Genomic DNA, 25743 nt, shown 5'->3' with positions numbered 1-25743 from the left:
GCGGGTTTATTTATAATTAGAATAATTTTGTGAATATTTTGCAATATCTGAAATTAATTATGGCAAATATGCGTTCCGGGGCAAGGAAGGTCTGTGTTTTGAGACAGTTTTGTCTTTCGGAAACTTTTCTCCTCCCTTTTTTCCGAACAAAACGGGACTACGCAACACTGTGGTTGCTCGATATTTTTATGGTACGGTTTTAAGGTGTATTAAATATGATTTTAATCTAAACTTTGTTTTCACGCCCGTAATAATAGATTTTGAAAGCCATACTTAAAAACCTCACGCAACAGTGCGCCATCTAGTGAGACAAAAAACGATAGCCCTCATTGTAAGATTTAATCTAACACCTTTAAACGCTGATTACATTTATATTCTAATAACTATTAATTTATTTACTTAGGGCATTTTGGAAATGGCTATGGAAAAATTTGCTATGTGGGGGTTTTTGGGACGAACAATTGATCAGCGTGTAACACTCTTTTCATTTGTTATAATTCTTTTTTTTACTTTATTTCTTTTCTAATGCTCTTTTTTTCTCTTTTTTTATAGCCCGGTGGTTAGAGAACGTGACCACGAAGCTTGTGATGTCCCGGGTTTGAACCCTAAGTAAATTAATATTTTGATGTGCTGCTCGATATAATTATGTTTGAATTAGTTATATCGACAAGTGAAGCAGCACAGCACTACGATAATGTTGTTGCAACCTCCATTACATTACAGCGTTCGTCACTTGTGATACATACTATTCAATTTCCTCATAATTTACCTCAATGCCCGTCGAATGTTATTTTGTACAGTGTTAAATAATTCAAATAATGTATAGCTGTGTGTGGAAATAGTGAGTTTCAGTGATAAATCCGATAATGTTTAGACTGAAGAGGGGGAAGACCTGGTTTGGGGAGGTATGGCTTTATAGTAAACAGTCGCTTTTGTGTTGTTCAAATTGAACTGACAGGAAAAAACTTCGAGAGAGTGTAGCTTTTGCCAGAAATCGAACCATATGTCGCTCTGCTAGAGCAAGAGTAGGTATATCAGCTGAAAATAATTAACAATTTTAATTTAAACCTTCCAGACATTGAATGAAGTGTAAATCAAAATGGGTTATTATTTTGAGTAATACTTTTGATTTAGGAGTGCGAATATTCGTGATGTGTGCTTTGACGTCCCATTATATACTAACACAAGGAATAGACATATCAATAGATATTTCCTTATGTCTTCGAGGAACTTACATGTTTCACGAATCACTTTTGTTACCAGCACAAAAATATTTAGTTTTGTCAAAAAATTTTTTTTTATTTGACTGGATGGCAAACGAGCAAGAGGGTCTCCTGATGGTAAGAGTCACCACCGCCCATAAACATCTGCAACACCAGGGGTATTGCAGATGCGTTGCCAACCTAGAGGCCTAAGATGGGATACCTCAAGTGCCAGTTATTTCACTGGCTGTCTTACTCTCCACGCCGAAACACAACAGTGCAAGCACTGCTGCTCAAAAATATCAAAAATATACATTTTTAACACTTTTTTCCAATGACACTGTACCTATTGCCATTTGCTCCACGTATGAAATTCTCTACCCAATACACCGTTTCATGCCATGACCGTAGTAGATACGGGTCAGGAACGGAATGTCAAGCGCATACTTAAACGCGACGGCGACGGTTGGTTATAAGTGGGCATACCCACTAGCAAAGTAGTGATAAAAGACAATTTATTAACACTACAGTGTTAATAAAGTTATAAAAAAGCAACTCGAAGACTGCTGTATATTGGTCACTAGTATCATCATCTAGCTGTATAATCAAATGTAGCCAAGTCGTGATAATAAATGATGACATAAACGTTTACTTGACTGCTTTATATAGACTATAGTCTCATACTTTTCAATACAAATAGTAATTTATTGAATCAACTAAAATAATTTCTTTGCTCACCCGCGACCTTATGATAGCTAAGTTTATACAAAATATTCCTGTACCTCCACACTGTAAGAACACACGAAAACAACGTTAAACTTTGACAGCAATAGACAGATGACATTTGAATTTAGTGTTACCAGTGCAAGAAATTAGTTCTATTGGTTTTCCTGCAATATGGCGAGGTTTTTTTATACCTAATGCTGGTCAGCCTTTACATTATATTTAAAACTCTCGCTAGTTTCACTTATTATTACCATACCCGGGACTTCATCATCTCAGCCGTAGGACGTCCACTGTTGGACATAGGCCTCCCCCACAGACCTCCAGTGGCTTCGGTTGGCAGCGGCCTGCATCTACCATGAACCCGCGGCTTTAACCAGGTCATCCGTCCATCTTGTTGGTGGACGTTGGACGTACCCGGGACTTGTGACAATATATTGTTAAAACTACCTCCTCGGTTGGACCACATCGCAGTAGCTGTGGTCACGAGTAATATACCTATACGTTGTTAGGTAGGTTGTTATATTGTTAGGTACAAAGAAATAACTATAAGTAGGATCTATTAGTTTAATTAACTGTTTTATTATAAATTGTCTCTGGTCTACGCGATACAGGCCCAGTCTAGTGCGGAGGCCTTATTATTATTGATATGAAATAACTCGGGACTCGTCGGTTTTCTTCGTTTTCCTGAAGTCAAATGTGAAAGAAAAAGAAAACCGACCTTTTGGTTCAAGTTCCGAAAGACATTGAAAAACTGGTTTAAGTGTAGTCTTAAAATTTCACAAAAAACGTATGAATTATTAACGTATATGTATAAAATTAAATACTAATGCACGTATTTATTTATTAGTAACACAAAGGTTCTACCCAAACACGATTCAGTTTGTTTGACTGTACAGTCAAGTTCAGTTTAGGGCGTAACAACATTTATTTACTTATTCGATAAATAAAATGATAAGTACTATCATCATCATCATCGTGAACCGCAGCGCCGGCTTTAGCCCTTGAGCAAGGCAGAGCGAGAAAGAGAGAAAGAAAGCAAGAAAGACTTATTTGGTTCCATCAATACCACCACCGTACAGTAGACTAAAACACTAACACTAACAATAACTAACCTAACCTAAAGGTGCGGAATTGCATTTGAAATTTGCCACGAGCTTTACTGTGAAGGAAAAAATCGTGAGGAAACCTGCACAACCCTGCGAAGCAATTCAACTGTGTGTGTGAAGTTCCAAATCCGCAGTGGGCCCGCGTGGGAACTACGGCCCAAGCCCTCTCATTCTGAGAGGAGGCCTGTGCCCAGCAGTGGGACGTATATAGGCTGCGATGACATAATATGCTACCTACGATAAGCTTGTTCCATATTTTGTTGATGTCAAACGGAAGAGAGATAGCTATAAAATATTATCAAGTTAATTATTAAATACATCAAGTACCTATTGATTTTTAGAGGATGCAGAAACTGTGTGAAAATTCATTCTAGAGTAGATTTTGCTGCGGGATTATCCAAATAGTTATTCATATATAATTACTAAGTTTTTTTACATTAATTACAGTTTCATGTTGTCATAATAACTAAAATGTAAGGTTTTCCTCGTCCGCTCATGCAAAATCTCACCTCATAAATCTGTAGGTATAAATTTAGATTTCACAGAAACTTCAATTCAGAGTAAAATATAGTTTTACTGTCTCAGGTTTCGACCGGACAAAAAAGGAAATGTACCTAATATGTTGGCCAATGCGTAATGGTTTTCAAAAACATTAGAATTAGAATGTAGACTCCATTTTCTTTGTATATGTATATGTCTCGTTTTTGATGCTAAATACTTGAACTTGTACTACTTGTTATAATCCCGAAATTTGATTTCTTATTTTTTTATGTCCAGAAACGTGCAATCGCAATAGTTATTTACCTATGCAACTGTACTTAATAGGGGTACCTGTACCTTAACTTTGATGAACGATACTGCATTAACGAGAACTAGGTAGGTATGTCTGCCCCACGAGCTCCAACTCCAATGTCGTATGCTGGTCATATCTATGGTTTTTGAACGCATAATGGAGGATTTACTATATAGGTGTAGATAAACGAAATAATTATATACAAAATCTCCAATTTGAAACATTCTTATAATAACTTAAAATTTAATTGCATAAGTTATATGTATGTATACAATAAGCTATATTATTACAAACAAGAATCTAGAGACAACTATCTTTAGAATAGAAACGGCATATTTATATTATGTTGATTTCAGTATAGACGACCGGATGGCCAAGTGGTTGGAGAACCTGACAGCGAAGCTTGAGGTCCCGGGTTCGATTCCCGGCCGGGGCAGGTATTTGTATGAATAATACAAATGTTTGTTCTCGGGTCTTAGATGTTTAATACGTATTTATTTATATACATATGTTTATCCGTTGCCTAGTATCCATAGTACAAGCCTTGCTTAGTTTGGGACTAGGTCAACTGGTGTCAAGTGTCCCATGATATTTATTTATTAGACCTGTGCTTTCTCCCATCCCGCCGTGAGGATTCTACTGAATTTTCATTAAACTTTTCCTCTCTATTTTCCAGGATTACGAACCGAAGCCGGTGGGAAAATCGTCAGTCCGTCAGTATGAACGGCATCATGACTGGAGCCCGTCTTCGGAAAGGACCAGGCTGGACGTGGAGCGAGGGTTCAGTAAAGCCAACTCTGATAGTCCACCCTTCCAACGGGTGCATAAGAAGCTGAGTAAGTACTGCTGCTTTAACAATACAATACAATACAAAGACTCTTTATTGTACACCAGACATAGTAAGCGATACAGAAAACAGATACACAGAGAAAAAATTACAAGGTGAGCAATAGGCGGCCTTATCGCTTAAGAGCGATCTCTTCCAGGCAACCTTTTTTACAGAAAGAAGGAAGGACTAGTTTGCAACAGGTGGTGCATCAAAAGTAGATCAGAAAATTTAAACGTAACAGCAATACATCTACGAATACATACATAATTATACTTTAACTAACGAACCAAACAACTACCGTCGAACCATTTGGTTCCCGACCCACTGTAGAACGTTCAAAGATCAAAGTTTTATTTGCTCGAATCATGGTACAAAAGATGTAACAAAAAAACAGTGTAGATCAACACAATTCACTAGACATTGGTATGCAAAATTGTATAATAAATAATTATGAGTCCTCGGTATTTCCTCTGGGACGGTTTCAAAGGAACTCCGTATCAAATAAATTAATCTATGAAATTCCCTTCGACTTTCTGACCGCAGTCGCAAGGGAATCTGTGTTTCTCTTTGCAAGTTTTTTAAGGAAAACTGATTTACTTTTTTTGCATACTTGATCTGCCTGAAATTTCATTTGAGTTTACAGTCGATATTAATCTAGGAACTTTATGACCTCAACCCTTCTATAGTTTGTCATAATCAACATAAATGTCATTCACTTGTTTCTTTGATAAAAATGCATTAAATTATTTGGTCAAATTAATTATTAAATTATTATGATCAACCATGTAACAATTTTTCCTAACATTTTTTATGTCGTGTTCATATTGAGTCAATCTTTACATTTAATGAATGTGCTATCATCAGCACATAATCATAGGGTGATATACCGCTTTTGTCAAATCGTCATCAAGAAACCAGAGGGCCAAGCACACTGCCCTGCGGAACACCGTATTTCACAAATTTAGTGTCAGATGTGTATATAATATCTCTTTTGGTTTTTGTACAACCCAGATATCTGGTATATTGTTGTCGATCAGTGAGAAAGACTCAATAAGCTTCCGAACCTGACCCCTTATACCATAAAGGCCAAGCTTGTATAGGAAATCTTGTGGTCCACTGATCAAATGCCTTGGTCATATCGGTAAACAATGCACACACAGGTATACCATTATCAACACTGTCCATAACAACATTAATAAAATCATAAACTGCCATATTTGGCCAACGTTTTTCTAAAACCTTTTTGCTCCGCACAAAAGGTTTTTTTTTCAAAATAGTTGTTGACTCTTTTGTGTATTGCCTTTTCAAATACTTTTGAAAAAACGGGAATGATAGCTATCGGTCGATGATTATTTACATCTTCTTTGATACCTTTTTTGAATAAAGGTTTAATTTTTGTTTTAAGAACTGGAAATACACCTGTAGAAATAGAAATATTGATTATGTGGCTCAAATGTTTGGCAATGGTATCACTTACAAATTTTACTACTTTGGTTGCAATGTTATCATAGCCTACACTATTTGTATTCTTCAGGGAGCTTATTATTTTTTAATTTCCCGTGGAGTAGTTTGACATGAACATAGAATGCATGGTGACGATATCATTACAAATCATATTCACATTACATGCCGGATTTTTTGTATGATTTAAAGTGATTATTAAATATGTCGGCTATAGACTTGGGATCTGTAACAAAATCATCCCCTGCCTTTATTTTTAGGATAGGATCTAATGTAGCTCCTTTTTGCTGTATTTATAATATCCCAAGCAGCTTCGTTGGTACCATATTAACAGTCTCATTGGTACCTATGTCTTGTTCCATGGCAGGCGCAAAAATCTGCTTGCTCCTGCCGTTGAAAAGCATGCAGGTGAATCGAGGTTGAAAGTTAGTATTAATTAAGATTAGGTTGAATTTCACCATCGGTTTAAAACAGTGTATTTACACATAATCCTCTGAAAATCAATCAAAAAACGAAAAACGGCTCGTTGAAAATAACTCCGTGTTACCCCAAATTTAACCCGAGCGAAGCTGCAGGCATAAGCTAACTATCAATAATGTCACATGGTTATGTTGTCAATCACACAAATGCTTTGTCTTAAAGTCTCCATTTAAAAGATGATCGAACCCATCTCCGTTTTGTTCCAGGTGGTCCACGAGGGTCCAGTGAAGCGCACCAAGTTCTTTGAGAACGGCAAGAAGAGCAGAAAGAACTGGATGGAGTGCTACATGGTGCTGACGCAGACCGGCCTCTACTTTTATAAGGATCACAGGACGTATACCGCCACGGTGAGCATAGACAAAGTCCACCTGTATTTAGGGAAAATATGGGCGGCCGTTACTCCATGCAGATGATTCCCCTGTTTAGGACTATACTGCCACGGTGAGCATAGACAATGTCCACCATCCATGCAGATGTATTCCCCGTTAACTTTTACTAATTACACTAGAAAAAATATTTTGGAACTTCGAACTGTTATAAACTAGGTACTTGTCTCAGAGTTTTTCGAAACATCGTGAGGTAACCTGCACAACCTGCGAAGCAATTCAATGGTGCGTGTGAATTTCCCAATCCGCGGTGGGCCCGCGTGGGAACTACGGCCCAAGCCCTATCATTCTGAGAGGAGGCCTGTGCCCAGCAGTGGGACGTTTAAAGGCTGGGATGATGATGATGATGACGATGACTTGTTTGTTATTGTACTTGATCGGGTCCCCTAGGTCAGTTATCTGTTACAACAAAAACGTTATTTTTTTATTTATGTAATGAAATTCCAAACGTAAAAGCTTAAAAGGCCAACCAAAGTCTTTTACTAAATATGTATCTACCTAGCTACTGGAAAAAATCTTATTACACCCACCTTATTACACCATTAATAAGTAGTTAAATTTCACCTACTACTTACTTACTTTTAGGGGCTGTTTCACCATCCATTGATTAGCGTTAACCGACGGTTAAATGTGATGCCGTCTCCGTCTATTCGAACAAAACTAATAGAGACGGCATCACACCTAACCGCCAGTTAACACTAATCAATGGATGGTGAAACAGCCCCTTACTATTTTACTAAATAATTTTTTTTTTCTTTCTTTCTAAATTATCATTAAACTTCTTACAGGGTTTAATTCAGTATTTTTTATTGTAATAGGGCCATTAAATGTTTTGAGTACTTATAATAACACTAGTTTATAAAAATAAGGCGACTAACTAACCAACTACAACATCACTCTGAAACACAAATGAAATTCAAAAAATTTCTTCATCCTTAACATTACATGGATATTGTTCCAGAAAATACCAAAGCCCCCCGGCACGCCGCCGAGCCCGACCGCGCCGCGGCCCGAGATGATGCTCGGGCTCCAAAACGCTCACGTCGTGCAGTGCATACAGACACACACAAGGAGGTAAGCAAAACAGAAAGACCATTTTAAACACAACAACACAATGAGGGCTATCGCGTATGAATTCGCCGCTAGAGGCGCTAGTGTAGCGTGAGGTCTCCATGTCAAATCTCATAGTTTTTGGGTGAGCTACGCGGTTTATTTTTAATTAGAATAATTTCGTGGCAATATCAAAATTATGGCAAATATGCGTTCCGGGTCATGAATGTCTGTGTTTTACAGTTTTGTCTTTCGGAACCTTTGTTCTCCCTTTTTTCCGAAAAATGTACGGTTTTATGGTATATTAAATATGATTTTAATCCAACCACGCCCACAGACTGAAAGCCACACTTAAAAACCTCACGCAACAGTGCGCCATCTAGTGAGACAAAAAACATAGCCCTCATTAACTACAGAAGTTAAATCACCCACAAGTCCAACCCAGCACCACACAGCACGGTATGTCCGGTATGATCCTTTAAATTTTGTGGAGTCAAAACATCCAGGCCGCCAGAAGATCTGCTTAGAAAAGAGATTGATTGATTGGCGTCCCACACTGCCTCTTCATTAACTGTAAGCGCTGATGGGTGTCAGAGGTTGGACCAGGAAGTGTTGACTACACGACTACTTATACTATTATCTGCCTCTACTGCCCTAATAAGCAGAGGCAGTAGGATGTTTGTCAGGAAGGGCCGAGAGCAGGGCTGTGACATTGCCATTCGAAAGTGGAGAAAAATAATACGTTGTATGATTAATTTAGGGACCGTACGTCACTTTCCAGTATTGTTTTAGTTGTTTTATATACACCTATGTACATTTTAATTTGTGTCATTTACTGTCCTTTTCTACGAGTAATAGAGTTTAAACCAACGAATGTGTTTGTGCTTCAGGTACGCCAGATCCCTGGAGTTGACGATCAACCACGACCGCTACCTGCTGCAGGATGAGACCGAAGAAGGCGCCAAGCGGTGGCTCATGTACATACAAAGCGTCATCTACAAACTCGTGAGTATCAGCTGGCATCACACAGAGATGTTTTTTTAATGTAGCCTGTAATATGTCCCTCTGCTCGGCAAAGGCCTCCCCTTTCTTCCGCCACTCTTCCCTATCCTGAGCATGCACCTGCCAATCGAGCTCAAACGTGCTTTGGTCGTCCAGCCATCTCCTCTCTCCTTTTGCCATCCCTCGGAACCCATTCGGTAACGATTCGTGACCATCGATCTGGATGCATACGGCACACATGTCCAGCCTAGTCCCACTTCAGCTTGGCGGTCTTGACACCCACATGCCCATGGGCCACATGTACATGGTCTGGACGCCCTAGTTTATAAGTTGCAAAATGTTTACAACAACTTTTTCTTGATTTTCGTTAATCTGTCTCAGTGCATATATAGAAACTACTTGGAAAAAAAAACGTAATATATTTATGAAAAATTCTTATAATAAACTTACTGAATGGAAACTTTTTTAAATTCCCGTGAAAGTTTCTGGAACTCCCTAGAAGTTTCTTGTATTTTTGAGAATGTTCCGCAATTTGTACTGCATTGCACATCCCGGCACCTCCACTTCAAAAGTCCAACGATCTCAACGGAAGACCAGTGCCGGCCGAATGTGTTTGTGTGTGTGTATGTGAAGCATAATGGCAAAAACGTCCTCTGTTCGTCTGTCCGTGACTAAGCACTCTGACTAGAAAGTATTCATTTAGCGTGGGTACAGTACACGTATGAAGTTTCAAACGCTGAAACTATATTTTTAACAGTAGGTATAGCTATATTTTATTATTCTTACTGATAGATTGCTTAGAAAATAATTCTAATTTAAATACGTCGATTGATTACCAATCAGCGCCTTTCCCAACTCCTGAACAATAAAGATTGCGGAATCAATGGTTCGTGTAATCTCTTTCATTTATCTAGTTTTATTGCGTGGACGTGACGCACCCACATTTTCGAGATAAAACTATTCATATTAATTTCTAATGCAATTTTTTATAACTTTCGAGATTTTCACTCGTGATTTTTTATACTTATTCCAAATTTTAAATAGCTTGGTGGACAGACAATCATGCAACTAGAAGTATTTAATTTAAACCTATAATGAGTTTACATGATTCGGCTCTAAACAGAAGTAATTAAATATCTTTGGACACAGCCACAGCTATACTCAGCCTGCGTTCCAGCAAACTTCTATGAGTCCACGTGGCAAAATAAAAAAATACATAAGTAATTTGACAACCATATTAACGAAAAATCAAATAAATTCATGCTGTGGCCCATTGCGTCACAGCTAAGACAAATTTGTGGCACAAAAAATAGGTTGAGTATGTCTGCTTTGACATCTTTAAGTGCAGTAATGAGAGTTTGTTGACAGGTGAAATATCGCTAGATGGCGTTAGTATCGAGGTCCGTTTGACGTTACAGCTTTGCTTGCGATTGGCTCCTTTATGCAATCAATAACAAACGTGACAAAAATGTCAAACTTGTCAAACGAACCTCACGACACTTGTGCCAACAAAACTGCCACAGAAACCCCCGTTAATTTCAAACCTTTCCCCAGGGTCCACCTACCCTCAACGACAACCTGACGCCGCATTACCAGAGCAGCAACACGGATCTCGAGAGCCTCGGCCGTACTCCTCCTGTCTCCCGACACTTCAATAGACACAAACAGAAAGGTAAGATACACTACTGATACATTAGAATAACGCAGTGAAGGAATAAGCACCTCAGTTAAGGCAGTCGGTCAATGAAGAAACTAATGAGGATTGTGGATCAACAAAAAGGACTGACCCAAGCACCCCGCAGTCTAACGGGAGAATGCAGGCTTCTCTCCCCGCTTTGCAGCAAATAGCTGAAGCTATATATATAAATAGCTCTGTGGGTAGATAAGAAATCCTCCCAATCCCAACAGTCTCCTTCCCGTAGTAAGCTCCAGGGAGTTGGGGACGTACAGCCGGGGTTTTTAGCCGGTGAGAGACCGGCACTGTCGTCCATAGTGGATTTTTCCCGAATGCACGCCCCATCTATAAAGGACCTCAAAAAATAATCAAATGAAAGGACGCAGTATCTTTGCCTTTAAAGCGACTCAGCTAAAAAAAGCACCTCAGCGATCGAGGCGGTCGCAGATCGGCCTTTTATAAGGTCGTCCACCGCTTGTAAGCTCTTTGTTTCTACCATTGCTAAGGAATATTCACACGTGCTAATAGATGTCGCTGGTTGTTAACTCACTTAAAGTTCTAGTAGTACCTGATTCAATAAATTATTCTAGTAGTACATTGTGTACATAATATATGTTCAATTATTCACTAACCAGCCGGCCTACCACGTACGGTGTAAAGAGTAAAGTATAAAGAGGTCTGGAAGCCTTAGGGTAATGAAAGATGGAAGCCTCCTGAGTCGAAAAAAGACTGTTTGACTAAAGAACTCAATGTTAAATGCGGGGGGTGGGGCTCCTATGTGAAGGCCTCGAGGCTGAAGCTGCTGAAGAGATTAGTGTAATTGTGTGCCAACGTTAGAGAGGAAGTACGTGTACTTTGTTGTGGGACATCTGGGTGAGGCTCTGAAGCGATCCAACCGCCCATATCCTGTTTGTTACGAAAATCTAACTCTCTTCAACTAAAACCAATTGCAACACTGTGACCACACACCACACGTGGCAACGGACATTGACGAACACACGTGAAACGCTTCTGAGCCCCATGTATGAAATGACAGAACACTGACTCTTCAATTTATTTTTGCCACAAAGATAGCAGTGCCATCTATTATGAAGTCGCTATTACCAATCTAAATCGTCTATTCTACAAAAGATGGCGCTTTAAGTTTAGCGTAATCAATTTTATTAATCAGTATCCTTCCCTGATCCCAATGTTTATTAGACGCCAAGTTTCAAATAATTAACCGGAAAAACATTTTAAAATTATTATTGCTCCATTTCAATACATAGCGTTTGGTTCTGTGGTTTTATGTGACTAATTTTTCCATTAAATAGTCTCGTATTTCCTTGTCCAGTGACTATTAAGCTTCTATGAAATTGGCATCGATTCAATTGTTTTCATTGAGACTTTTTACTGTTTTAGTTGTGTTTGAGGACTGAATTCGTTTAACTCGCACGTGTTTAGACTAGCTGTGTGTGTTTTTTGTGGAAGTTTTGAAACAAAAACTATTTCGAACTTGTCCGTGGTAGGTACTTCTCAATCTGTTTTAAGACGTTCTACAACGATCTGTTCTCATAGTATCTATTTAACATTTAAGTTTCGATTTGTTGACGACCTCACTAGCTAAGTTGTCAGTTTTATAAGTGCCAGCTGTGTTTTTTGTTTAATTGTTAAATCAGCGAGGTGAAGGGTGAAACATAGTCCTCACCGCACATGCTGAGCCTGAACCTTTTGCCTCATACCTTCTCACTAATATGTGTTTTTTTTATGGACAATAAATGTTCTTTCTTTCTGAAATAAAAATACCTACGCAACTACGGTAGGTTTATTTCTTAATTTCGAATTATTTTAAACGTCTCCAAAATAGAAAGTTCGTTCGTTTTGCGAATAGATAACGTTAACGCATATGAAGGTATATTTACCAATATCACTTTCATTTTTGCTAACTACTTAAATCCTTGCGTCACCTCATTTTTAATGGAATTCACGAATTTATTATACTCATAAACGTTAGAAACTGGCAACTTTGAAGTTGTCAAAAAATCCCATCCTTATGTCTTGCTTTAAAAGTTTTGAAAAGTAACCGCGAACGAGTTCGAAACGTTTGTTGCTACAAAATTAATACCGGGTTTAATAAATAGGAGGTACGTTAAAAAAACTGGATGTACTTCATTGTGAATTGATAGGTATCTGTGACAGTCATAAGTGCTTGTTATAGCCTAAATTGAATAAAGATATTTTGACTTTGACTTTGACAGTGTCGGTACAGTGCTGGACGCAAGTGCGTATTTAAATTAGACAGTGTTGTGTTTATAAATGCTATGCAGCTGTATTTCCGCGGGACTTCTGCGGTCTAATTCTTGTAAGGATGTTGTTGATTCATATTTATATTTCGACAAGGTCTTACAAAGATATGTCCCAATATAAAAATAGTACATTGTGTCTTAATGGCGGTAAATAAGGAATTTTAATTCTAGTACTGCCCGTGCGACAAACAATGTTTTTCATCACATTTGCGAGTAAAACTGTATATGTAAAAGAAAAACTAATATTTTTTCAAAAACTGCCGATACCGCTGACTACGCTCTTGGCAGTGCCTTATTCTTGCATGCTGTTATGATGATACTGTGCCTACAATTTCATAATTTTATATTTCTCCCTTTGCAGGATTACCAAAATACTTAAAATAAAAATTAAAACTGGATAAAAGAGTTGGAAAATGTAGTGTGAAAAATCAACATCTAGTTTTCTTAATTTTCGTACCTGAGATTCAATTGTTACTGGTAATTTCGTACAAATTGCAACTTTTAGTCGCCTTATTGTGAATTTATTGTAAATACAGCCTTGTTTCCATTCGAGGAAAGCAGCAATTCGAAAATCATTACAGAATGGCGTGGCTTAACGATTTTTATCAACAAAAGTGACAAAAACTTCACATAAGATTCACTGGCGAACCAGTATCGATTGCAGCTATCAATTCATTGATATACGAGTACGTTTAGAATCAATTAATACTTATCGGATTCTTTATCCGGGTAGAATATTACTTATCAGATAACTAAATGTTCCTATTGTAAGTTTGTAATCGTTATCCAGTATTTTGATAACTATTTTACAGTAAACTTCCCTTAACACGTGAGTTCTCAGTTACAAAGTAATTCTACCATGGTGTAGTGTAGTGAGTTTAAAACTAGAGTGATCAGTGAATTTTTTTAATGGATACCTGTCAATTTAAGACTCGGAATGGAGTATGAAGTAGTGATAGCGGTGGCGTATACTTCAGAAAGTGGTTCCAATGTAATCATGAGCACACCGAAGAAGAGTCCCACAGAGAAAGAGAAAAGCCACTCGAAATTTAAGGATTTCTTCGGTTCTATGCAAAACTTGAGCGATAAAAATGATAAACAGGAAAAGATAGAAAAGAAACATAAAGAGACGGGCAACAGCAAAAGTCAAAGCAGTAAACGTAAATCGCGTACGTGTTTTCCGAACCACAAACGTCTTTTTAATTAAGCATCCAAAATAAACATACAATCGAGATTGCGTCTTACATACATCAAAAATTTGTTAATCTCGTACACTTATACACGTTTGATTCCTTACTTTGATAGGATTTTTTGTGGCTATGAAGGATGTTTTTGCGTCAGATATTTCTCTCTGTAGGCACACATCAAAAACATCTCAATTTTGATAGACTTATCTACTCCATTTTACTGCAGGTTGTTCCTTTTCGAATGCGTACTCAGAATGGAAAAGTCGTAATAGCCAGGTCTGGATCGTAGGTTGTATATGGTCGTGGATTCGAGCTCGGGTTCGCATCTGTATTAAATTCATTCATGATTAATGTCAAAAGTTAAACTTGAAGCCATTTTGAGAGGCGGCTTGTGCCCAGCTAGGACGCTGGAGTCGACGACGGTTTAAGATAAAAATAAATTTCGTTTTAATCGTACACTTTGCTGAAGCTTTGATTGAAACACCAGAGGATATTTCTATCATACAAATAGTTTTTATCTAATATCGGCTGCATACTGTGTCACAAATGAGTAAATGACCTAATACGATGCATGTTATGAGCACGTGTTTTGAAAGTAGTCTTATAATCACGATCTTTAATTTGGGACCTACTCAAGATCGGGTATCTGTCATATTGTATGGCAATTGTTAGGATTCCTGGGTAAAAAAAAAACATTTAATCCGTCACTTTTTTTAGGGCTTCATAGTTTTTTTATATATAAGTAGGTAAAGTTGAAGGGAGATTAAGGGAGTGGAGGTCCGTGACTTCACTCCTTAATAAAAAGTGTATGTTGGTGTGACGGAACTTTAACTAGCTATGTCCATAATTTTTTGTTCAATTATAAAAAGAAAAATTAAGTGCACTATTTTTTTATCTTTCTGACGGACTTATTATATATTTTTTGGAAATCTAACCTATTTTACATAATGGATCACAAATTAATCGGAACTATTCATAGATATAAAGTTCTTTAATCCTCGATGCAGTAACTAACCGATTTATGAAAATAGCGCGCTTGGTGGGCTAAGTATCTTAAGTTTACAGTACCTATAGTTGCCGCAACTCCTGTGATTACTTGAAGCTCATAAAGCTGGAGTTTTTTATTTCAAAAATATTGTTTGAATATCCCAGCATCTCCACTTACTGCATCTAAATTTGATAACGACGTAATTGCGTCCCTTAGCAGGGACATAGAACTCGAAGTAGGGAATTAAACTGAATCATCAAAATTTATATTATAAGAACCATCAAAACGGAAGGCCAACGATATTTTTTAACTTCCTAAACCCACCTTGTAGTGAAAGAACCGTTCTACGGTCTATTTTTTATTGTTTAAAATTCTTTTACTATGTTGTAAGGGAAACAATAAATTGAGACGATTGCTTAGGTCATCATACTCATCATAACCACAATAATATACGTAATATCTTAACACACCTAGGACCTAACATTTATAGTAATCTAAGATAGCTAAATTACACAATCAATGGATATTAAAATCGCAAACTTGTTTTGGTTATATTGTGTGTTTGTTGTACATTGCAGATGCAATTGACTTCGTAAGAAACAAATAAAATCTTTAAATGAATTAAAAAACCACTTGGGCACGATTATTGATAAGATAAAATACCTGTAATTTGATTTATTGTTCCTAATTTCGTATTACAGTAAATGTAATACCCGGTATAGATGATGATTACAAAAACTAGGCATTAGAAGTTTTGAAATCTCATCTTAAAACTCATAAAGCCTCTTCAAATAATTAATAAATAAATGATCTCAAATTCAATCTTAATTCTGACGGACTTACACAATTGCATAATTACAGTACCTAGTACAGTAAATGAAGGCGTGATAGCTTGTAGATAGTCTCAGTCATCTCTAAAGGTATTGTTATCATTATTGCAAAATGTCCTGATCTCTTATCCAAATCTGCTATATTTTTCTAAAAATATTATTACTTTTTTCTTATTACCGAAAAACGCAGTTCTAACCTTTTGCTCTAAACTATTGTCCGTATTACTCGAGATACCCTATATCTTTCTACTATCAGAGTTATCAATAACTGTATTATCTTCAAACAACTTCAGACATTTTGTCATTTCACACAATTTTAGGTCTAAATGTTGATTTAGTTCATTCCGACTAACAGCAGGTGGGGGTCCGTTTAGACTTGTTGCAAATAGTTTCAAAAGTGTTAGCGGTTTCAGGAAAAAAACAAACGAAGGTAAATAAATGAAAGTTTATTTGGAACTTGTGTATGTCCAAATTGAATGAATGTTCTAACCTAACGTGTCCAGGCGTCTTACTAACATAAAGAAACTCGAAATTTCATGTTTGCTTATTTAAGTTTTTCAACGTCTATGATGGCGGATATATCCGTCAGTTTGTATCACAGATCAAAGACAAGCTTAGATATCATGTAAAAAGAGCAACATACGAGTAGTAGGTAGTTAGTTCGGTTCTAACATATCCTGGTTGGAATGGGTAAGAGATAGTAAGATGGATGGTTTCACAACCAAAATTTAGATAGTTTTTATGAGCTATCAAAACGCAATTCTTCCATAGATTTTGTATATGTAATTTTACAGTCAGTTGCAAATATTGTTTTCAGACATAAAATTGCCTAAATACAAGTGTTTTTAAGACAGTCTTGTAGTTAATAGTATCTAATACCTTACTATCGATCTTGTTTTGTCGCCTCAAGATTAAAAAGTAAAATGGCGAAATAAATACTAAACCAGGATGAGTTACAGCATTATACAGTCGATGAAGCTCAATCCCATACCAGAGTGAATGGTATTCATTGAAAATTTCATGGTGAAAAGGTTCCACCCTGATACCCTATTTAAACTCCAATTCAATAGAATCTGACAATCCTGTAGACACTTCCAGCCTACTAATATAAACACCGGGCTGCCTAAGGCTTTGTGATGTGACTATTATTCTTTTTTGATTCCATTTAGATGATAATTGCAACAACAGGGACATATATAATCAAGTGTGCCCACGATAGGGTATCTAAAATATGTAGAAAATTGTCAGATTCTATTGAATTGTACTTTAGTTTCCTCCATTGTACTCTGTTGCTGTTTCACCATGGTATCCAAACTTGTCATGGATTTGTGATATCACTTTTGTATTTCACGTGGCGTTAAAAAGTACCTACAGTTGTCTTAAAGGTATCGAAATCTGAATGAAATTTCGAATGTAACTGCGCAAGATGCCAAATTGTTTTCGTCTTTGTTTGGTGATGGGTTGTCTTTGATTATTTAATTTGTTTTCGTGCCCCTTATCTCTGTCAATGCAAAAGATTACTCGAAAGACCTTGTTTCAATTTAAGTACTTCCTAAATTAATAATCTAGTTTTAAGTTACTATCAATTTTGGACATTGTCTTCTTCTAGTTCAATTGGGTACCTAACTTAGTTGTCAAATTTTAATGTTCTGTTAGTTAGATGTCTTTTCGAAGATAACAAAATTGATAATTAATTTGTTGAGCAACAAAAATGCTAGCGAAACGGATTGTCAAAAATTTACTCGAACTTGAAAACATTGAAGTTAAATAAATTTTCAAGCTTATGAATTATGAATTTGACTGTAGAAAGCTATACCTATTCTGTACTAACAATTTTTCCTTTATTATTTCTTTACTAGAATTCCCGAAAGCATTGTGGCGTATATTGCCAAGTCTCTTTTTCTGTACCTAATAAAAACCATAAACCAGACGCAGAAGTATCTTTTTTATTTAACTGCCTTTTGGTCCTACAGCAAAATTCATGTTTATTTTGTGTTTGAAATAATCTTTATACTTAAAATAGGTAGGTTGTTTAAACATTTCTGTATTATTATTATAACGGGTCTCTCTGTTACACATTAAATGTATACATCTCTGTCGCTCATCAGCTTATGAATCTTCTTGTTCATTTTGCTTACACATCTTTTAACTATGTTTAATTCCTGTCAATGCAAGATTTTTGTAGAATAACAATAAAAAGCGTTTTTCGCTGTTCTAATTTTAGTTTTTAAACAGAAATCAATGAAGCTCTAAGTATTTGAGTTTAATTTTACTAAAGTTATTTATCAAATAACGGGAAAATACTGTTTTATTTAATTAAATACATCCAAATGCGGACAAGTTATTAAAACTAACCACAAAATCTTGCGTAAACAGGAACGTCACTCTTCCCGCCATTTTGTCTTTCTTCTTTTTTCCGTTATACGGCATCCGTTGTTTTCAGCCGGCGGCAGCAGCAACGAAGACCTGAGCGATTCCACAGAGGCTTCCACCCAAAAGTCCCACGTCAAGAGTCGCTTGCGCAAGTTCTTCGCCAAAAGACCGCCAATGGAAGTATTGGTCAAAAAGGGGATCTACAAAGGTTGGACTCACAATTATTAAATCGGTGTGAGGAGCTTGCACTTTGAACGTAGTCTTGCACTTTTGGTTTCTCGGTCGATCGCAATGAATACTAACGAAAAGTAATGATAATAAAATGAAAAATATGTTATGTAGTTTAAGTTTTTGCATGTTTTTTATTTAATTTTTCACGACAAAAAGTTTTACAATAAGTGAATTATATCTACATAAATAGTGAGCGTTAGATAAAATGAAACCATGTTAGGTTTTTATTGCTTAAAAACAGGAAACTCAATAGTAGATTGTATATAGAGTGCATAAAATGCGTCATTTTACTCGAGAAGTTACACTGAGGTACCTACACTCTGCTTTTCACATTGCGAGGAAATTAAACAGCAACAATGAAAACAAATGTTCATTAACTTAAAAATGTTAGTATTTTTGTATTTTTTTTTTAATTTAAAACTCGAATTATTGAAAAAAATCCAATAAATAAAACTTTATTTTACAAACTTTTTGTTCGTGCCTTTAAGAATCAAAAAAAGATTTCTTTATATAATATGCATTTATTAATAATAAATAGGGACTGAATTAAAAAGAAAAATGTCAATTTAAAGAGCTAAACGTTTTTGTTGTAGTCTTTTGCTTCAAAATTGGAATCGAATGAGAAACCAGTATATATTTTTTTTAATTTAGTGTCTAATTTAGTGGTTTTTTTATATTCAGTTGGTTTTGTTTATTAAATATTTTGTAAAAATGTAGAGACGATTGCAAAATATGTACTAATATGTATATTATAAAGTACGACTGTATGTATTTAGTTTAATCGTCTATACAAGGACTTTGGTGTAGAGCTTTAATTTTTTCCTAACAAAGTTTTTGGGTGTTTTTTTTTAACAAAGTAGTTTTTTAGTCGTGTGTATATTATAAGTTAAATGTAAAAAATAGCATTTAAAGGTGAAAGTGTTTTATTTTTTGTCCAAACCTTTAGCTAAGGAATAAATACTGTTTTTAAAAGGTGAGTGGTTGAATTTTTAAAAATCATATGGAATGTGAAAAAAAGTCATATTTAAGTATATTATATAATTAACAGTAATATAGTAAGGCATAGTATTCAAGTACCTAGTATAAATTATGATTTGAAATAGTTTTTTTAATCAGTTATTTTGTACAGTCACCAGCATTCATATCTGCCACAGCGAAGCGTGCAAAAATATCTGACACGTCCTTCCGGTCCTAGAAATATAGTCGTCAGATATTTATGCACGCTTGTTGTGTCAGATATTGGTGCTGGTGACTGTACCTACTTACTTTAAGTTAGTTCCTTGTATCATCATCATCATCATGTCAGCCGAAAGACGTCCACTGCTGGACATAGGCCTCCCCAAAGGCTCTCCACTCAGACCGGTCTTCTGCTTTTCGCATCCACCGCGATCCCGCGATCTTAACCAAGTCGTCGCTCCATCTTGTTGGAGGCCTACCGACAGCTCGTCTCCGGGGTTCCTTGTATAAGTGATGACAAGTTGCGATATTAATTTTCGGAAACTTACCCACTGCAGCCACTCCTATAGATTATTCATTTAGTTTTTTATTAATTTTACTGCATTTAACATCTCACTCTAATCAATCACTTACCTTAATCGTGTTATTTGTGTATTTTAATATGTGTATAAGTTAAGTTAGGCCGTAAATATTGTATATTATTTTAAATGTATTTTTATTTTAGATTTTCAGATTTTCATTTATGGCCACTTTTTATCTTATCTTAACGTTTTTTAGATCTTGACCCATCGATAAAAATTTTACTGTGAAATATTTTCACTTCAACAAAATGTTTAAACATTTAAAGTCTTCCCTAAGATCTCAATTTACTATAAATTATGATTTAAACATATTTTGTTCAACAGCCGCGGTGGCATAGTGGTTTGACCTATGCCCTCTCAAGCAAAGGATTGTGGGTTCAAACGCGGACTTGCACTTCTGACTATTTCGAAATTCATGAGCGACATTAAATTTGAAATTTACCACGAGCTTTACAATAAAGAGGAACGTCGTGAGGAAACCTGCAAAACTACGAAGCAATTCAATGGTGTATTAAGTTCCCAAGCCGCACTGGTCCCGCGTGGGAACTACGTCCTAAGCCCATAAGGCTTGTGCCAAGAAATGAGATGTAACACATGTTCAATCCCTGTCAAATTTTTGAACGTCACTATTATGTGTACCTACTTATTTAAAAAATATTCCTAAAACCATAATGTAAGAGTTTCGTAATAGTAGGTAATATCAAATAGTAGTCATCCTTTAAAAAATATACTAACATAATCATCATGTTTTAGTATATTTAACGACACATAATACTTCGGCGTGCTAGTATTCTAAATCATGTCATTATTCTATCATTAATTAAGTCTCACTAGGTAGTCCCTAATCACAATTCCATACTCAAACACTGCCACTGTCACTTGTCAAACTTTAAACCTAAAATTGGTAAAAGTGGCTCCGAAGGGGAACGTTTCGTGTGCTCTCCTTACCCCATTTGGGAATACAGGCGTGATGTTTGTGTGTGTGTGTGTGTGTGTGTGTGTGTGTAATATTAGCCAAAGAAAAACGTTTGCTTAATAAACGTTTGTCTGAATAAATCTAGACCAAGTGAAATTATGCTTAATGCTAATTTGATTTATAAACGTAAATATGCTAAAGATTCGTTTGGGGAATAAAACTACTGCGATAAGTTTTTTGGGAAGTGAAATATAGATTTACTCCAACCGGGGTTAGAACCTGGGACCTCAAGCTTCGTGGTCAGATTCTAACCACTCAACTATCCAATGGGGAAGTTACCTGGATAAAAATAAAATTATGTTTAAGTAAAAAGTCCGTCAATTAGATAATCAGAAAATATAAAACACGTGTTATTTTAAGATTGGTTTTTTGGAATATTTTGTATTTTTTTATTTCAATTCCAAATTTTTACTCAATTTCAATTTTTTCAAGCTGAAGATATGAGGTGCATAGGGAAATTCGTGTCGGTACCGTTGACCATCAGTGTGTAGCGGTATAGCACGCGGTACGGATTACCGAGGACCTGGGTTCGATTCCCAGTGATGGTCTTATTTTTCTGTTTTTCTGTGCATCTATATTTCAGTTTGTATTTTCAATTACGTGTTATTTTGCCAATCGAACAAAAAATTACAAAGATAAAGCACGTTAAAGTTCGGGAATGGAGGCCTGCGACGTCACGCCGTCCTAAAAAGTATAGACAGCGTGACGACACGCGGAAAAACTAGTCACAGCGTACTAAGTTTTATAGACTTATATCTCGTTTTAGGCAGTATTCTATGAGTATTCTATATCGAAAATACAAACTGAGACATGGATGCACAGAAAAACCAGAAAAAGAGATCAGCTCTGGGAATCGAACCAAGGTCCTCAGAATTCCGTGCTGCGTGCTATAGCCCCTACACCACTGCTGGACAGGAATCTAGACACGAATTTTTCCTATGCATACATATCTCAGGTTGCTTATTTCTACTTTGCTACTTAAGCAGCAGCACTAGTGACATCTATGCGGCGTCGACAGACATCACACTCTTTCGGAACCAACCGCTCACCCAGACAAGAGATGTCGCTACTAAGCAATCAAATTATGATTGGTTTTTTGGAGTCTTTTTGTATTTTTTATTCTATGTCTGACAGACACGACCTGTCATTTTGTCGCTTGTGTCTAAAAGAGCGCCAGAGGCATGACGCGCCGGCTACATGGCTAAGGCCCTGCCCACATATAAGTAGGATTAGAATATACATCCAAACACACCCTCAATTCCGGCCCTGCCCACATACATGATTATTCATCCAATCTGACCCTCAATTCTTTTCTACAGACGAGCCAGTCTTCGGAAAGAATCTGTCGCAGGTGTGTCTCCCGGACCCAGCGAACCCTGGCGCGCCGCTGGTTCCCGCCTTCGTGAAAGCTTGCATCAGCGAGATCGAAAGCAGCGAGGAGAATATGTGCACTGATGGACTGTATCGCGCTAGCGGGAACCTGAGTCAAGTGCAGAAGATACGGCTTGAGGTGAGTGGCAGCTTGGCAGTGGCGGACTAAGGGTCTTCCTTCACCACGTATGAAGAAACCCGAGTGGCAACTTGGCAGTAGCTGACATTAGTCAGACTCAGACCATTAGGTCTCCCTAAATCTATCGACACGGAATCGTCTGTAGTCGACCAAAAAATGCTTTTCACTTCTTATGCTCTTAAAATGTTACTTTAGTCTCTGCATATCGGGACTAAAGCTTCTTTTTATTCTCTAGGGATTAAAGTATTTTTTTAATTTACAATGGAAACTCCTAAACAGCCAACAGGGTGGTTTTGAATAGAGGATTTTTAGGCGTGGAAATAACCTCAAAATGACAACTGTGCAAAAAAAACACGATTTAATTTCGTGAAACACAATTAATGATTACGAATATGAATCTATTTAATTACATTAAGGATTAATTCATTTTATTATACATAGTCCAATTAGTTTTAAAATAGTTTTCAATTTTGAAACTGTTAGCTAATCATGCAAGCTTTTAAAGCGTCACTACATAAACAATAAAATAAAAGAAAAAAACGCGCAGCAATTTTTTTTTTTGCTATTTGAATTTTAAACAGATGACCTGTCCATTAGTCGAGCGTACGTTTTTAAAAAGTAATATTTTAATTTAGAACAAAACATTGTTTTTTTTTCGCGCATTCAAAGTGAAAAGTAGATTGCTTAACGCGAGACTAAACAACAATAACATCTCGTGCCATTACGGCTTGATTTAGTCCCTCGTTGAACAATCTACTATTATATCCACGCAAGAAGAACGAGAAAGACGTCTTCTCGTTGATACACGTCATTTACGACTGATTGGGAAGACCCTAAGAGTGCGAGAGGAGTGGCCTAGCCCTGGCCTCCCGTCCCAGGGAGCCTCCAAATGTTCATAAGTTCTCTTGACCACATCCTGAACAATGCTAAAATAATTTATTAAATCAAGCTTATTTTGAAGTATAACCCAAAACACTAAAGGGATTTTACTTGATTGACGTTAGGCTGCTAGATATGTCTGATGATATTTCAATAAAAACCTGTCAATTCCAGATCGACCAGAACAACCTGTCCGTGATAGAATACAACACCGACATCCACGTGCTGACGGGCTCGCTGAAGCTGTTCTTCCGAGAGCTGAAGGAGCCACTAATACCCTGCAGCATGTTTGACAGGATCCTGGCCGCATGTTGTAAGTACTATCAGGTTTAAGTGGTGTTAGGTGTGAGGAGTTGCCAACCCACACTGGCCTGTGTGAGAACTAAGGCTCATGCTTTCTCATTCTAAGAGGAGGCCAACAGTGCGACGTGTATAGGTTGGATGCATGAATAATCCAGCGGCGTAAATACAGTCACCTGCGTTAATATCTGCCACAGCGGAGCATGGAAAAATATCTGACACGTCCTACCATCCCTAGAAATAGAGTATCGTATCAGAGATTTATGCACGATGTTGTGTCGGATGTTGGTACAATTCATGCTGTCACACACAGGCAGCTGGATGGTGTGACCTTGTGACATTATAAACAAAGAAAAGAAAGAAAAATATATTTTATTTCTAAAGTACGGAAATTGTGCAAATCAGTTCCGTAGCCATTACGAAAAAATTAAGTAATATTTTTCTAAGGATTTCGTATTTTACACGGAATCTTCCAAGTTTAGGTATATTTTATACCTTAGGCTGCTATTTACTATTAAACTACTAATAATTGTCAAGCAAACTTAACCGTTATAGTTTTCCTTGTAAGTTTGTTCTATACGTACTACCATCATGAATTCTTTCAAAATTTAAAGTTGAATATTTCGCAAACGAATCACTGTATCAAAAAATCGTCTTAGCGAACCCCTAATGGTTTTAAAATACCTATCCAACGATACCCCACACTACAAGGTTGGATAAGAAAAAAAACACCCCCACTTTACGTCTATGGGACCATTTTTTCGGTATGGTTTACATATATATCCGTGCAAAATTATAGCTTTCTAGCATTGATAGTCCCTGAGCAAAGCCGCGGACGGACGGACAGACAGACAGACAGACATGGCGAAACTATAAGGGTTCCGTTTTTGCCATTTTGGCTCCGGAACCCTAAAAATAAGATGTGTAGGTATGCTTCACGATCACGAATAATCGTACAGTCAGCAGCACCAATATATGACACAACAAGCGTGCATAAATATCTGATACAACTCTGTTTCTAGGGCCGGAAGGACGTGTCAGATATTTTTGCACGCTCCGCTGTGGCAGATATTAATGCTGGTGACTGTACCACGTAGATTACTTTGCCTTCTTGCCAGGTGTTAAAAACTGATAAAACAAATTATCTTACAGCAATACGGCCGCGGGAGGCGAAGATCAAAGAGTTCCGGGACATCATACAATCGCTGCCGCAGTGCAATCGAGATACGCTCAAGTACCTACTGGAGCACCTATTAAGGTACATTACTATGTAGTTTTAGTGAATCTTTACTGAAACCCACCTCAGTGGTTGTTTCTAACTTAGAGCCTCCCCTAACTAACTAATGCCGAATGAGCGAAGCGAGCGTGCCTCGAAAGCGGCCAGCGAAGAACCAGAGCCTTATTATAATTAGGAAACAATTTGGCCACTACCAGGGAAGGCTATGTAAGATGGTTATGTACATAGAACAAGGGTCCGGAACCTAAACGTTAGTAAAAGTGGCCAATTATCTCTTTGAAGTACAATGTATTTATCCCTTCCAGTGCTAGTTGTTTAAGATGGCCCTTTTACCCGACTGGCGTAAGGAGGGTTTTTATAAATTTTATCAGATTTTAATATTGATTTTTTGCCCGTTTGCCAATCATCTCGTATCGAAGTCGAAAAGTTCATTTTAAATTATATACTTTTGAGCACTCTGTCGTTTTTATATCATTTCCCTGTACTGTTTTAATATTTGCAGTAGAGTAGGCCCGCCTAGAATTCGGTTATCGCGCGCTGTTCCCTCGGGAACGGTGCATTTTCCGGGATAAAAAGTAGCCTATGTCACTCTCGGGCGGTTAAACTATCTCTATGCTAAAAATCGCGTCGATCCGTCGCTCCGTTACGGCGTGAAGGACGGACAAACACACAAACACACTTTCGCATTTATAATATTAG

General features: G+C 37.0%; 1 protein-coding gene across 1 annotated transcript in view; it reads left to right on the top strand.

The window, feature by feature from the left end:
* The window catches only part of LOC141431449 (uncharacterized), a 63339-nt gene that overhangs the window by 33274 nt on the left and 4322 nt on the right, over nucleotides 1-25743 (top strand). The window contains exons 3-11 of the mRNA XM_074092633.1: nucleotides 4504-4770; nucleotides 6774-6944; nucleotides 7945-8057; nucleotides 8924-9038; nucleotides 10590-10707; nucleotides 18444-18581; nucleotides 22438-22628; nucleotides 23682-23820; nucleotides 24960-25065. Coding sequence (XP_073948734.1) covers nucleotides 4504-4770; nucleotides 6774-6944; nucleotides 7945-8057; nucleotides 8924-9038; nucleotides 10590-10707; nucleotides 18444-18581; nucleotides 22438-22628; nucleotides 23682-23820; nucleotides 24960-25065 — 1358 coding nt within the window. The remainder of the gene's footprint in view (nucleotides 1-4503; nucleotides 4771-6773; nucleotides 6945-7944; nucleotides 8058-8923; nucleotides 9039-10589; nucleotides 10708-18443; nucleotides 18582-22437; nucleotides 22629-23681; nucleotides 23821-24959; nucleotides 25066-25743) is intronic.

Source organism: Choristoneura fumiferana, chromosome 9, assembly GCF_025370935.1.
Source record: "Choristoneura fumiferana chromosome 9, NRCan_CFum_1, whole genome shotgun sequence".
Classification (NCBI taxonomy): Eukaryota; Metazoa; Arthropoda; class Insecta; order Lepidoptera; family Tortricidae; genus Choristoneura; species Choristoneura fumiferana.
Note: the sequence above shows the minus strand (reverse complement) of the source record. Positions and strands in the feature narration are given on the sequence as shown.